Source organism: Mus caroli, chromosome 15 (assembly GCF_900094665.2).
Source record: "Mus caroli chromosome 15, CAROLI_EIJ_v1.1, whole genome shotgun sequence".
In the NCBI taxonomy this organism is placed as follows: domain Eukaryota; kingdom Metazoa; phylum Chordata; class Mammalia; order Rodentia; family Muridae; genus Mus; species Mus caroli.
Window position 1 is genome coordinate 88383316 of NC_034584.1, and position 15049 is coordinate 88398364.

The 15049-nt window shown below is 45.4% G+C and overlaps 1 protein-coding gene across 2 annotated transcripts in view; it reads left to right on the top strand.

Annotated features, from left to right (window-relative positions):
• Nucleotides 1–663: 663 nt before the first annotated feature.
• Tmem117 (transmembrane protein 117) overlaps nucleotides 664–15049 on the top strand; it is a 460550-nt gene continuing 446164 nt past the window's right edge. Inside the window, exons 1-2 of one of the 2 annotated variants that reach the window (XM_021183072.2) lie at nucleotides 664–792; nucleotides 8968–9270. In XM_021183072.2, coding sequence (XP_021038731.1) covers nucleotides 8994–9270 — 277 coding nt within the window. In that variant the 5' untranslated portion in view covers nucleotides 664–792; nucleotides 8968–8993. Of the gene's footprint in view, nucleotides 793–8967; nucleotides 9271–15049 lie in introns of those variants that run through there. The other variant, XM_029469872.1, reaches the window with a different exon arrangement.

The following is a 15049-nucleotide window of genomic DNA, read 5'->3' on the forward strand; positions in this document are numbered from 1 at the left end:
ACACATATAAATTTACATATACACAGACACACAGAGATACACACATATGCATATACCCATACATATACATATACACACAGACACATAAATATATATGTATATACACATATAAATTTACATATACACAGACACACACAGAGATACACATACATATATATGCATATACCCATATACATATACACAGACAGACACACAGACACACAGACACACATATGTGTGTGTCTCTTTCTCTCTCTAGACACACACACACACACACACACATATATATATATGTGTGTGTGTGTGTGTATATATATATACATATACACACACGTCTCTCTCTCTCTCCAGAGAGAGAGAGAGAGAGAGACCCTCTGCCCACCCCAACCCTTCACTCAGCCGCAGGCAGGGATGCTGTGTGACCGAGGTCGCCTTAGAAAGTTAGCGGTCCCAGCTGCTGGCGCGGCGCAGGTTCCCCGCAGGGTGCAGCTGATGCGGTTCCAGCAGGCGGTGACCGGGTGGCGCTCTCCCTAGGCCGCCGCAGCGCCCCTGCCCTGCCGTGCCCTGCCGTGCCCTGCCCCGCCCCGCCCGGTCCGGTCCGGTCTGGCTCCGCAGAGGCGCGGCGGGCGGGCGGGGCGGCATGTGCCCGGCGCGGTCCGGGGCCGACTCTGCGGCGCGGCGGGAGCGGCGAGGGCGGCCAGCGTAGGCGGCGGCGTGGGCCGCGGTATTTATAGCCGGGTGACAGCAGCGCGCCGCGGCCCGTGTCGCCGCTCGTCCTGCGTCCGCCGCGGTGGCCGAGCCGCGCGCCCTCCGGTGAGTACGCGGCGGCCCGCAGCCCTCGGCCCGCAGTCCCGGGCGCACAGGCAGGCCGGAGCCCCGCGGGCCCGCGGCCCCGCGGGGACGCGGGAGCCGGGCGGGGACCGAGCCAGCCGAGGTTCTGGGGGACCGGCCACGGGCAGCCCGAACTTTCCCGCTCCACCGATTCCGGGGCGCAGGGACCCAAGCCCCCGGCTGCCTGCCTGCCAGGGAAAGGAACAGGTTGCTTTTCCTCCGTGTCCTTTCGGGAAGGAAATGGGAAGGCCTGTGTGTTTGCGAACTCCATCGTGACTGAATTAAAAAAACTAGTTTTCCATTTCTATTTTGAAAAATACCACAGGCCCGCGGCTGTGTGTGACCCGTGAGAGAACATCTAGCCTGCTATGATTCATTCTACCCTCCGTGGAACATCGGTGTGTGTGTGTATGTGTGTGTGCGATACTTACCTTGATATTAGTGTATGGACATAAAGAACAGAGTTGAAGTATGTAAAATATGAGGTACCCCCACCCCAGTCTTGGAAGCTTTTATGGTTTGATTTGTATTCTGTAGCAAGTTGTAATTTACTGAATATAGTGGTAAAATCTATGTAAAAACTATTTTTGTTGTATCTATCCTATCATCCATCCATCCATTGATTGATCGATCAATCGATCCATCTGGATATAGTATCTTTCTATTCCCTCAACCTTTGTAGTTTAAGAGCAACTGGGGATTTTGACTCAGCCGTTCGCCACTGCTTGCTCTCTCATTCTCCATATAATTCTTGTGATTAAAAAAAAAAAAGTACCCATCAGTTTTCCTTAATTTGCTTTAAACTGCCAGTCATTTAAAAGTTAACTCCGGGCTTGAATGAACTTTATCAGCCCGTTGAGTTTTGTTGTCTTGGAGTAAGATCTCGACAAGCAAATGGCCCGAAGGGCAGTCTGTGCTTCCTTAAAGGGTCAGTCCAATGGTCACGTCTCCACTTTATAACCCAATAGGATGGGCTGGTCCCCACCTCACCATTACACTTATGGGCTGGTCCCCACCTCACCATTACACTTGGGATGCTGTCTTTCTGGAAGACCTTCAAACCAACTTTGCTCTTCGCTTTTGGGTTAAAAGGCTTGCTTTGATCGATGTCCCAAGGTCTGCAAGGATAAAAACACCGGAGGAGGAAAATTACAAAACTTTGCTACAATGTGACGAGAAAGGACGTGATTTACTCATGTGATGTTGCAAATTAGTTGGGTACCACAGATCCCATCCAGGTCGGGATCCAGAGGCACTTAGGTGGTTACATTGATTGCTTGCCAAAGCTTTGCTTTGTTTCAAAGGCTGTGTGGTCTTTGGACGGGACTGAAAGCAAGGGCCCCAGATGTACTTCTGTGATTGGTGTTTGCACGATGATAAAACCTGTCATGGGTGCTGGGTTATACAAAGTGCTCTGCTCCTCCCCGCACCTGTCCTTGGCTTGTTTGGTTTTGCTGTGAAAGGGATGGAACTCAGAACCTTGACAGTCAAGGGTTGCCTCCACCCGCAGAGCTTCTCATACGCGTCCACTTAGCTATCAGTTGGAGGAAAAGGTTTGTGTTTCTCTTGAGGCCCATCCTTGCCTAGGTCCGGTCCAGGAAATATATACAGATTTGGCTTATCCACTTTTCTTCCGTCTCTCCTTTTACGGAGTTGGACATTCAAGGACTGCAAACTCTCTCTGGAGATGAATCCTCCCTTTCTCCCCCAAGACACTGGCCTGTTACCCGTCTGTCTATCTTGTCTGTGTGTTCTTCTGCTCACCATCAGAAAGCGCTGAGTGATTAGTAGGTCTGGGTCTTCCCATCCTTCGTAGATGGGAACGCAATGCTAACTGGAGCACGTACATCTGGGCTGCATAGAAGCGGGTATGCTTGTTGGTATCCGTTGGCAACAACACGGCCATGGGCAGAGTATGCCTTGTTGAATCTCTGTGTCCTTACCAGATGGTTGGTGTAAGGACTAATTGAGATAATACGTGAGAAAAATAAGTGTTTTCCAAGCCCTACACATACGAATCACAGAAAACGTCAATATCAACTGTATTTTCTGTATCTGCTGAAGTTCTGTTTACCTCAGGAAATCTGTTTTCCAGCTCAGAAAATGGCGCTTTCATCTAGATTTTTGCCTGGACCATCCATCCCTCCCCACATCCAGTCTACTGGTAAACCTCATTGCTGCTGCTTCTTCTTCTTCTTCTTCTTCTTCTTCTTCTTCTTCTTCTTCTTCTTCTTCTTCTTCTTCTTCTCCTCCTCCTCCTCCTCCTCCTCCTCCTCCTCCTCCTCCACCTTCTTCTTAATGTTTCTAGAAGCAGAGCTTTGTAAACTGCCTAGACCTCAACCTGTTTTTCACCACCTGTCTCTCACGGGGCATTTGTCTTCCTCATGAGCTTCTCTGCTTCTTCCCTTTGTCCTCCTGCAGAGTGTTTGGAGCGGCAGGCCCTGTGACCCTGGTGACAGCAGGGGATAGTGTCATGGCCCTGCTTCATTCTGCCTCAGTCTGCTATCAGGCCTGTTCTCTTTCTTACCCTCCTCCTCAGATACCCTGCACTTCCTGAAGCACACTAGGTCTGGTCCCCTGACTTCGTGGCCTTCAGTGCTCCCTGTCAGCTTTCTCTGCTTTAATTTTCTCTTTTAGTTTAAAAAAAGTATTATCTTTTAAAGGGCTTAACATTTGTCCTTTACAAGAAAACCATCAGAAACAGGGCCCTTATCAGTAACCTTCACCCATGGTCCAATCTCTCTAGAATGGGAACTTGGTATGTTTCTGTCAGCCAAGGTTACTCTGTTAGCCATCAGTCATCCACTCATTCAGCATTTATCCACCCATCCATCCATCCACCCACCCACCAATCTACCCACCCATCCATTCACCCATCCATCCATCCATCCACTTATCCACCCATCTCTCCACTCACTTATCCATCTATCCATCCATCCATCCATCATTCATCTATCCATTCATCCATCAATCATCCATCTGTTTATCCAATCATCCATCCATCTATGCATCCACCCACCCATATACCCACCCATCCATCCATCATCATCCATCCATCTATCCATTCATCTATCAATCATCCATCCGTTCATCCAATCATCCATCCATCCATCCACCCATCCACCCATCTACCCACCCATCCATTCATCCATCCATACATCTGCCCACCCATCCCATTCATCCATCTACTTATCCATCCATCCATCTGTCCATCCATCCATCAATCATCCATCTATCCACCATCATCCATTCATCTATTCATCTACCATCATTCACCCACCAATCCATCTACCATCATCCATCCATCCATCCATCCATCCATCCATCCATCCATTTTTAAATGCTTGTTTTCTATTGACCATGTGCAGGTAACTTCAGCACATGGGTGTCTGTGACTGGTAGATGTTGGACAAACGACAGATGAATGCTATTCTGGAATTAGAGTCAGACTTCACCATTTCTCTGCAGATGGTGGCAGTCTTCTCTTTGGAAGTCTTTGATCTCATGTTCTCTACTCGGTGGCTGTATAACAGCATTTTCTTGACAAATTCCTTTGATCTGGAGGTCTGTTCTCTTCTCCTTCATGCGCCTTTGGAATGTTGGGTTTTGGTGAAATATGTGACATTTTAGTTACCTGGGATAAATCCACATCTCTTCTAGAAGCTGATGAGTGGTCAGTTTTAGCCTGTAGTCAACAATATTGTGGTTACAAAAGCTTCCATGGCATTAATGGTGGCATTACCCCACTCCCATTACTGACGAGAGAATTAAGGGGTGTGGAGTTTTTGTCTTCTGGGAGTCAGACTGAACAGCGCCAGGGTGCATTCTAAAAGCACCATCAGGTCAACTCAGCTACTTATGCTGATGCTCTGAAACAAGGGACAAGAATTAACAATCTCCGTGGCCCACTATTCTTTCTGATCAGGCTACCAGTAGTCACATTGCTTAGTTACAATAAATTCATCATCCTAGAAGTATTGTGAACCCTTTAGAAAACTTCCTAACCTGCACACAAGGGGCAAAGATAAAACATAGTGTAGAGCAAGGGTGCTGTGTGGTCCGCATTCACCATACTCTGACACGCTTTTCCGTTTTATGGAAGGTACTAAGCCCTCAGTTCCAGCATCAGTATTTGTGCAAGCGAGAGATAAGAGCATTTTCCTTACCATGCAGCCACTCAGTTTATTAGTGATGATCGCAGAGCTCATCAGTATAGAGTCTTGTGTCCAGTGAGTACGCAGTGAATGTTAGCTGTCTGTGATGGCAATGGATGCAGTACAGAGTTGGGTGCTGACGGCGTGGGCTGGGAGTGAGGTCAGTATTGTTAGGGGCTGTGCCATCATGGCAGGCTTAGGGTTGGTTGCCTGCCTTTCCTCTTTTCCTTAGCAGATGTTTACTGTCACATGGCTGTTGAGCCTCCTTAGACAAAGAGAGCTCTTTTATGTCTGAGTTTGTTCAGTTCACATCTATTGATTGCCTGTGATTAGCTCAGCACTAAGCCCGGCCCAGGAAGGAAATTGCCCCTTATGATCTCGATAAGGAGGATCAAGTGAAGAAGCTAAACCTGTAAGTGGGTGATTTCACTAGGAACTGCTAAGAGGAAAGAGACAGGCATCCCCACCTACAGTTGTAGTATTAGAATTCAAAACATTTGCAAACTGTGTGCCTAGTAGCATAGTCTATTGGAAAACCTCCATCCTGGATTCCTAGCAACAGGGTCAGCAGGAACCTGTGGTTCATGGAGATGCTGATTGTGAATTGCAAAGGTGGAAACATATCTGGCACTCTGGATCATATCAGGGCATCTAAAGGACTAGAAAGCCGGGCCTCAAGGACTAGACAGACGTCTGACATCTCAGTGTCTAAAGTCACAGAAGAGGGATGAGCAGAGAGACCCTGTGAGTAACTGTGAGTGCTTGAGATCTGGGAGATGCCATTTTAACTTCTGGATATAAGAAAAACAGCAAACCTATCCTAGTGTTTCTCATACAGAGATGAAATGACCCAGATGAGGGTCTTGCTTCTTTCTGCTGGGATCGAAGTCACTGAACTGTTGGAAGAAAAGACAAGTGAATTTGAAACATGACAGAGATAGCTTATTGTAGGACCCGCCTCCAGCACTAATAAAAGAAAGGTCGTTGAAGACCTGGGCATTACATTTTTGACTTTTTCATTTGTTGGGTCTGTGAGTTAATGGGTGGCAAGTGCTTGGACTTTCCCCGTCCTTATCTGTAACATGATAGCAAGAGGAACATTCATGGCATTGCTTGGAATGAACTGAGATCGTGCACTGGTGTAGGGTTCCTGCTCAGCACTGTATGTAGTTCTGGCTCCCAAAATAGTGTTGCAGCAGCTGTCTCCAATAACATCTGAACGCGCTCATTTGACTCTGGCATGTGGACATTGCCCACAAAGCAAGATTCTGAAGTTAAAAAAACAAAAAACAAAACAATAACACAGCAGTGTTTTTGGATACTTCCAGGGGCTCTGCATGAACATTTGTTAACCGTGGGCTAATGGCAGTCAACTGTCACCAACATTTATATTATTCCTATTTGTGCTACAACATTTGCTTTGCGGCGTGCAAGTCACCATTCTTAAGCATACTGAGTCACAGAGCCCAGGAACAGGCTTAACTGAACTGAGCATCTGTGAAGATCTTTTGGGACTCGATGTTGCTTAGCAGGCTCGTGGTTCAAGGGTGTAGGAGCTACCAGTTTGGTTGAACCCTATGGTCAATCCATGTGTGTATTAATGCTGCTTTTTGAAGAAGAGTCGTAACCAAATCTTCATTAATTTAGATTATGGCTTTCATTGACATTCGTGAACCAGGAGTGTGATGTTTTGAAGCCCTGGTGCCTGTTCTTAGATCTTCCATTGACTCTGAAGAACTTCAGACTTGTGTGTCATATTTATACTTTCAGACGGGTGTAAAACAACAACTTTATCAATTCTCTCCTGCCCCGGGTTTCTCCAAGTGTTCGGGATCTGTGAAGGACTTTTTTATTTACACCCTCCACCCCCGGGAATAGTAGGGTATATTACAGAATTCAGCATTTGATCCATTGTCTCTAGAGACAGATGTACCCCTAGAAAGTATGCAAGGCCTGGCATCCTGGGGGTGGGGTGGGCCCTGATTCCTCCCTGCAAGTACCTGAAGCAGACCTGGGGCTGGTAGTCATGCCCTGGGCTCAGACCGAAGAGACTTAGATCACAGTTCTGTGTTGACTCACAAACTCTGAGAGCCTCAGTTCCATCCCTGTAAAATGAAGAGGTGGCAGTGGTAATTACAGCATTTAGAGAATTGTTATGTCCCAAAACAGACACCCAGTGCACAGCTGTGTGGACATTGCCAGGCTTAATTCCTTTAGAGTTTTTTTTTGGGGGGGAGGTTGTTTTTTTTTTTTTTTTAATTTCTCTGGACTTATTTTAAAAAACTGTGAAAGGAGAAAAATGAGCTGGTCAATGGAAGTCCAATTATACCCCTTATTATTTTTGTCATTTAGTAACTAAACTGTTACTATTGCTAAAGAGACAGATCTAGCTGAGTCTGAGTGCCAAGTCAGCTGACAAAAAAATGAATGCTAGCAGAAGCCATTGGCTCCTCTCACAAGACCCACTAGATTTAAGGCAGGCCCAATGTGGGAGTTACAATGTAGGGGAATTTGTGCATAGCTCTTAAGAAGGCGCAACCCTCAGGGCAAAGGTGATGCACACCTTTAATTCCAGCACCCAGAAGGCAGAGGCAGGTGGATCTCTTGGAGTTTGAGGCCAGCCTGGTCTACAGAGAATTCCAGGTCTGCTAGGGCAACATACGTGGAGAAACCTTGTTTCAAGAAACAAGATGAGGAAGAGGAGGAGGATGAGGAGGACGTCTGTCATCTCCACCTGGGGAAACACCCTACTTAGCCTGGACCTTGGACTTGGCCATGTCTTTCTCTGTGAAAGCTTCCCTTTTTTTTGTCACCCCCAGAAGCACAATGGTCCAGCTCTGCCCACCCACCTCCACCCCTGGGGGAAATGCTTAGTATAGACTTGGCTATATTAAATATTTCCTGAAATTATTTAACCAGACTCTAAAGGTTTTTTTTTTTGAAATTTCTGCCCATATGCCCATTTAATGATGTCTAGAAATAGATTTGGAAGCATATCCCATATCCATCAAATTACTTACTCACCGCTGTGCAGAGACAGATTTGGGCCGTGTTTGTTAATATGTATTTTACTTTTGCATCACTTGATCTTTTAAGTGGCTTCGTAGTATTGTCATAAGATAAACTGTCTAAAAGCATCACAAAGATGTTGTGCTCCCCCCCTCCATGTCATCGTCACCATAGTCATGATCTCACTAAAACAAAACAAAACAAAACAAAACAAAACAAAACAAAACAAAACACAATGGTCTCATGTAGCCCAGACTGGTGTCAAACTTGGTTAGTTCAAGCTGGGCTTGAACTCGTAAAATTCCAGCTTTTACCTCCCAAGTGTTGGGATTACAGGTGTGTGCCATCAAGCCTGGCTATCACCTTAGCTTTGTTCTTCCCTCTCTTGTCCCCCCTACCAAAGATTTATTTATTATATCTAAGTACACTATAGCTGTCTTCAGACACCCCAGAAGAGGGCATTCAGATCTCATTACAGATGGCTGTGAGCTACTAGGTGGTTGCTGGGATTTGAACTCAGGACCTTCGGAAGAGCAGTCAGTGCTAATAACCACTGAGCCATTTCTCCAGGCCCTCTCTTCTCTTTTATCTGCTCACTAGTCCTCAAATGATAGGAGATTAAAAATAAACCTGGTCAGTGGTGGCACAGGTCTTTAATCCTAGCACTTAGTAGGCAGAAGCAGATAGATCTCTGCGTTTGAGGCCAGCCTGGTCTACAGATCAAGTTCCAGGATAGCCAGGGCTACACAGACAAACCCTGTCTTGAAAAACCTGTAAATATATATATATATATATATATATATATATATATATATATATATATTAGAATTGAATACAGAGTTAACGTCCTTCAGCTTGAGGCTTGTTCTGGTGCCATAGGCAGGAATAGGTGTGGTGTTTCCCACCTATCTTCTTGTGCAGCAGGCATGAATGGGTCTGAACAACAGAGAGATGGCTTGTCTTTGGTTTTAACTTGATGTCTTTCCTTATGCAGGTCAAGCAGCACCAAAGGCTTGAAGGATGGGTAAAGACTTCCGCTACTATTTCCAGCATCCTTGGTCTCGCATGATCGTGGCTTACCTGGTCATCTTCTTTAACTTCTTGATATTCGCCGAGGACCCAGTCTCTCACAGCCAAACAGAAGCTAATGTTATTGTTGTTGGAAACTGTTTTTCATTTGTAACAAATAAATACCCTAGAGGAGTTGGCTGGAGGATTTTGAAGGTGCTTCTATGGCTACTGGCCATTCTCATAGGACTGATTGCTGGCAAGTTCCTCTTCCATCAGCGTTTATTTGGTAAGTACTGTACCATGTGCTACCATGATGCTGGCGCTTGGCTTCCTGTACACTCTGAGCCAGAGCTGTCTGTTTCCAAGATCCAGTGCCAGCTGCTTGCAGCTTGTCCTCCAGGCTACATGTGTCCTGGACTGTTGTAGCCAGGCAGGTTCTTTAACTGTCCTGTGTTTGATGGTTAAGGAAATGGTCATGAAATGAAATTGGTATCAGATTTCACTTAAAAATGCCTTCAGCCAAAAAAACATGGAAATAGTCCTAAGCGTGGAATAGTTAAGAGTGCAGATTGTAAAGACAGTGCCTTCTGACAGCACACATTTCATTAAAGTAAACTACTTATTATGCATACACACACAAACCCACGTATGTGCACATGAAATTATAAGCAGAGCACATTTTTTTACATTGTAACAATATCTTTTTGTATTTATTTATTTAGTAGTGTGCATGTGTGTGTATGCTCCTGTGTGTGTGTGCGCGTGTGTGTGTGTGCTGTATGTGTGCGTGTGCACATGTGTGTGTATGTGTTCAGAGTACAACTAACAGGAGTTGGTTCTTTTCTTGTACCACATGGATTCCAAGGACTAAACACAGGTCTCCAGGCTTTGTGGCAGTAAATCTTTCTTTCTGAGTCATTCCTCTACCTCTCCTAACCCTATCCCCTGGATAGAAAAACAAAACCCAAACCAGAACTTTGGCTTCATGATGTTTATTTTGGAACCTGTACAGTATGGTATATATAGCATAGTGTACAAAAGAACAGAGTAGTACTAAGCAATCTCTTGGGAATAGATGTCAGGAAATTTTAGTTTAAGTTAAAAAGTAACTAGTTAGGTGTTAGCAGAGTGGTTCTCACGCTGCGACCCTTTAAGTCAATTCTTCATGCTCTGGTGACTGCCCCTCCCCCCAGCCATAAGATTATTCTTGCTGCTACTTCATAACTGTAACTTTGCTATGGTACATTACTGTGAATTGTAAATATCTAATATGCAGAATATCTGATATGTAACACCCCCCAAAGGGGCTATAACCTTCAGGTTGAGAACTGCTGTGCTAGAGGGCAGACTCTGAATTCCCAGCATTCACAGTCCTCTGTAACTGAAGTCCCATGGGGGCCAATGCCCTCCTCTGGCGTGCAGTTATACACGTGGGCAAAATGCCCATCTACACAAGATACAAACATAAACAAATGTTTAACACTAAGTAACCAATTATAAGAATACTGGACCATTTCACAAATACCAAGGAGGAAATTCACTTTGGACTCTGGGGTGAATTGGATCAGGGCCTAGAGCTCTGTCAGGATGAGATCCTGTGGACAGTCAGTCACTCAGTGAGACTAGTTTTACCCAAGTTCAAACTCCCAGGGAAGAGGCCGACTTAATCCCATGAGGTATGGCTCCCACTGCTTGCCTGATTGAGGTTGGTCATGAAATAGGGATAGTTACCCAAAAGACATTTATTTATTACACACCAGATACTAGGGTAGAATGTGTAACAGGCACAGCCTCTGCTCCCATAAACACTTACCTTCCAGAGGACGGAGCTAAGCAGGCAAATGCAAGGCACTTGATAAGCTCAGGTGCTAGGAGGATGAAATCAGATCCGAGAGCCGCAGCTGTTCAGTCACTAAGAGACTTTAATAAAAGCATATTGTACCAGCATGATAACGAGCCAGGTAATAAAAGTGTAGTATACTCAGCAATGATAACAGTTAAGATAGGGGATCTTGGGGTGATTTAGACAGAACAAACGTATCTACAGAACAAATGGCTATGACTGTGTCTCTCAAGGTCTCTTTGGCCTTGGCCTTAGGATATGGGAAGAAACCACAGCCTTACAGGGTGCAAGAGCAGGGAACCTGTTCCTTAGATGGGGGCCCGAGTGAAGATGGTGCTGAAGTGGGTATATCTGAGTTGGAGGAGCAGGGAAGAGAGCATCCCCCTATCTGACACCCCTCACTTTACTGTAAAGAAGACAAATAAAGGCCGTAGGATAAGGAACTTTAAGGCATGTGGTCAAGGTTTGGGAGTCTTGTTGGAGGGAGGTCAGTCAGCCAGGGATAGGTGGACATGTTGCTATTGTCACAGAGAGCCATCGGGGCTAAGCACTTATAAGAGTGAATGGTGCTGGTTGGAACTGCCCAGCATTTTCTCTTTCAGAGCTCAGCCACTGGGAACAAAGATTTGACAGCCTGGTGGGGATTGCTCAGACATGCGTTTTGCAAACACAAGCTGGTGGGGTGGAATGTGGCTGGACAGGACGGGGCGCTAACAGTCTGGGAGCGCTTGAAAAATTAAGGTGAAAACCAAGCATTCCAGAGTTCAAGTGGAAGTAATAAAAGGGAGGACATTTGTGGGTGTGGCCGAATGATAGTCATCCTTTAGTGGTGATTTCTAGGGTGTGGTCTCCAGGGTGACATGCTCCTGTGGTCTGGAGGGACAGGTCGTTGACACAGAAGATTCACAGGAGCGTCACATTAGTTGGCTCACTCATCAAATATGGAGCGAGCGTGGCGCCGTAGGTAGTGATCAGTGTAGAAGTCATTAAGGGTGGGTGGTAAATGTGAGACTCTGTTTCCAAAATAGATAGGGAGTGCTGGAGAGGGTGGTCAGTGCCCAGAGGTGTTTGGAAGCCATCTGAGGAACATTAAAACATTCAGTAGTTATGGGTCAGAATATTAAGGCTGAAGAAAAGCACCCAAATTTATAAAAGGATGATTGATAACCGTGTAGCTAAAATCAAGGGCTCAATAGTAGTGATAGGTGGTTTGACTTTGCAACTACCACAGCTCGCCAAGCTATTCTCTTATAAATCCTGTCTCCTGATTAAAACCAGATTTCAGTCATGGCTAGCATGTCACTTCTCCCGTTAGTATGGTAGCTTAGCTCTGAAAGCAGCTTTCTAGGTTTCAAATGGTTTACTGAGTGTCGAGCGCATCTTAACCTCTTTGCCTCCACTAGGAAAGATTTTAGTGTTAGTTTTATTACCTCAGTTTGACAGTTTCTTCTTCTATCCTCACTCAAACTCTCTGAAACGATGCATCTTAAGGCAAAACTACACTGCAAGTTTTGTGAGTGAGGTAAGTGGACTCCTGGTCCAGTTTCCTCGTGAGCTGAAAACCCCTGTTCTCTGTCTTTCTTCCTTGGCTCACAGACTCTAAATCGCTCTGCCTAGGTCCCCTCTCCCCTGATTCACTGTGGATTATAGAGTGATTTTTTTACTATACTGCTAAGTGACTCCTAATTTTTTTGATTGATGGCTAAGGCTCCTAGTGAGGACTCCTGGCTCTTGGGCTTCCACAGTATGTGGCCTCCAACCCTTGCCCCTCCCTGTGCTTCTCACAGAGCCCTGCTGTGAGACTCTGGGCCTCTTCTAACACCTCAGCCAACTCCTTTCCTCTTCGAATCCCAGTTCACCTCTTTTGAATCGCTTTCTCAAGCCCTCCGGCATTATTCCAGTTGTCTTCTTGTTGCAAAGTCGTCTTCTTTTTGCAAAGCTGTGTGGTGGGGTGCCCTCAGCTGATAGCCTGCAGCACTGTGGGAGAGAATCCAAACTTTAATGCAAGCACAAATGTCCTTATTGGCTTGATATGTGATAAATGCTTCTGTCTTGGTTCCCAGATAACCAGCCCTCATACATAATTCATTTTTTAAAAGCTATATTTAAGCCTTTAACGATGTGAGGATACAAGCCCACGGCAGTTGATGTTGGTACCCGTGTGTGCACACTGAGGCGACTAAAGGTAAATGACGGACACAGAACCCTGTGCTGCAGAAATACCAGGATGGTTTACGAAGTAGCCAGAATAATTTTGTGCCTAGCAGTTTCAGCTTTTGTAATTCTCTAATAAAATGCCAGATTTACATATAGGATAAAATGTCCCCTTCAGTCCACTCTAAGTCTCTCATGGGCTTTGTTATCTCTTCTCAGTAAACTTCAACAGAACATCAGGATACTATCGATTTATCCCCAGAGCGAGGGACTGGAGTGATCCTGTGAGCACCTATTTAAGGGGTTTAGTGCTCCTGGATTTAGTTATGTGTGAGATACAATGTTGCAGTTTTACAGCTGTGTAGGAAGCAGTGTGATTTTCCTGCTGAGCCAAGCGAGGTCTTGCTTTCTGGCCCTAGGCGGCCTTGATCTCTCAAATTCCTACCTCTGCTTCCTAAAATGTGGGATTCCAGGCTTCCCATACTAACAGGGGCGTGTGACTGAGGAGCACATTCAAACGAATTTCTTAGGTCAGGAGTAGCCCTTGTTGAACATTGTATAAAGATTTTTCAGAAAAGAGCTCTATTGAAGCACCAGTTTGCACTCTCTGGTATCTCTCTTTCCTGTTTGCTTGGATGAATCTTAGTTTTTATTTTTTTAATATTCAAAGAGTAGGTTTTGGCATGATTTTCTACCCATGGATAGAAAAATTGTCTGTATAATATTAAATATAAGAATAAAAATTTAATTTCTATTTCGTTTATTAAGTAATTAATTTGTATTCTAAGAGTAAATTGAAGTTATTCCCGGCCACCAGTGTACTGGGCCATGGCTCATGAAGTCAGGAAGTCAAGGAAAGGAGAGAAAATCTACTGTGCTTTGATTCTGTGAGCTGAGTTACCTTTGCTGAGTCCTGAAAATCCTTGGAGCCCAGGCAGAAGGGGCAATGGAAGGCGTTGCCCTCCTTTGGTTGCCTGCGGTGATGAAGATTTCAAGGTGCACCTGAGAATTTTCTCTGCAAAATGTTAGGATTTGGTTGCCATAGGTTTTGCTGAGTGGCTTGCTCTTTCCTCTGCTCGGTGCAGGCAGGGCTGGATGAGGAGACGACAAGTGGGCTTCCTCTATTTATTTTTATATTTTGAGTCCTAATTCCATAAAAGGATAGAACATAACCTTGAAGCACAAGAGCAAGTTTATAATACGATATTCTGACCGTCCTTCTTTTAAAACTGTAATATCTTGATGAATTCTTTGGGACGTCCCTACAATGCGATTTGATTACTCTTGCTCCCACTGCACCTTAACGCCTTCGAGACTCACAGCCACCTCCCAACCCCTTCTTCTTCTTTCACTTTTTCTTGGTTTTAGAGAACCTGCGAAGTCTGATTCATGAGAGAACACTTCTGTAAGACAAAGTAAAAAAGGCTTAAGCAGTTTTATAAATAGACTGATCTAGAATTACCAAGATTGCAACTAAGGAATTCAAAGGCAAGTTCTTTCCTGTTATGTCTTCTGTCTTGTACTCTTGTTTCCTGCCATGTTCAGAGAGCCCCTCTCCAGTTCAACTCTCCTCTCTAACTCTGCCCCTCTAACAGATTGTCTCGGACCTCTGCCTGCAGGAGCTGTCCATCTCCTGCAACAAGAATATTCTGTGTATTTACCGGAAGCTGGACGAGGCAGAAGGCAGGCAGGATTCAGAGTGGGTTGCCAGGGGTGGCATCTGAGCATCTGAGCATCTGAGCATCTGAGCATCTGAGCATCTGAGCATCTGAAAGTGACGCTAAGCTTGTCTGCTAGTTAGGGTTACTACTGCTGTGATGAAACACTATGACCAAAGAAACTTGGGGAGGACAGGGTTTACTCAGCTTCCTCTTCCACAGCACTGTTCATCATGGAAGTCAGGCCAGGAACTCAAATAGGGCAGGAGCCTGGAGACAGGGGCTGATGCAGAGGCCATTGAGGGATGCTGCTTACTGGCTTGCTCATCATGGCTTTCTCAGCTTCCTTCTTTTCTCTCTCTCTCTCTCTCTCTCTCTCTCTCTCTCTCTCTCTCCTTATTTCTTCTTTT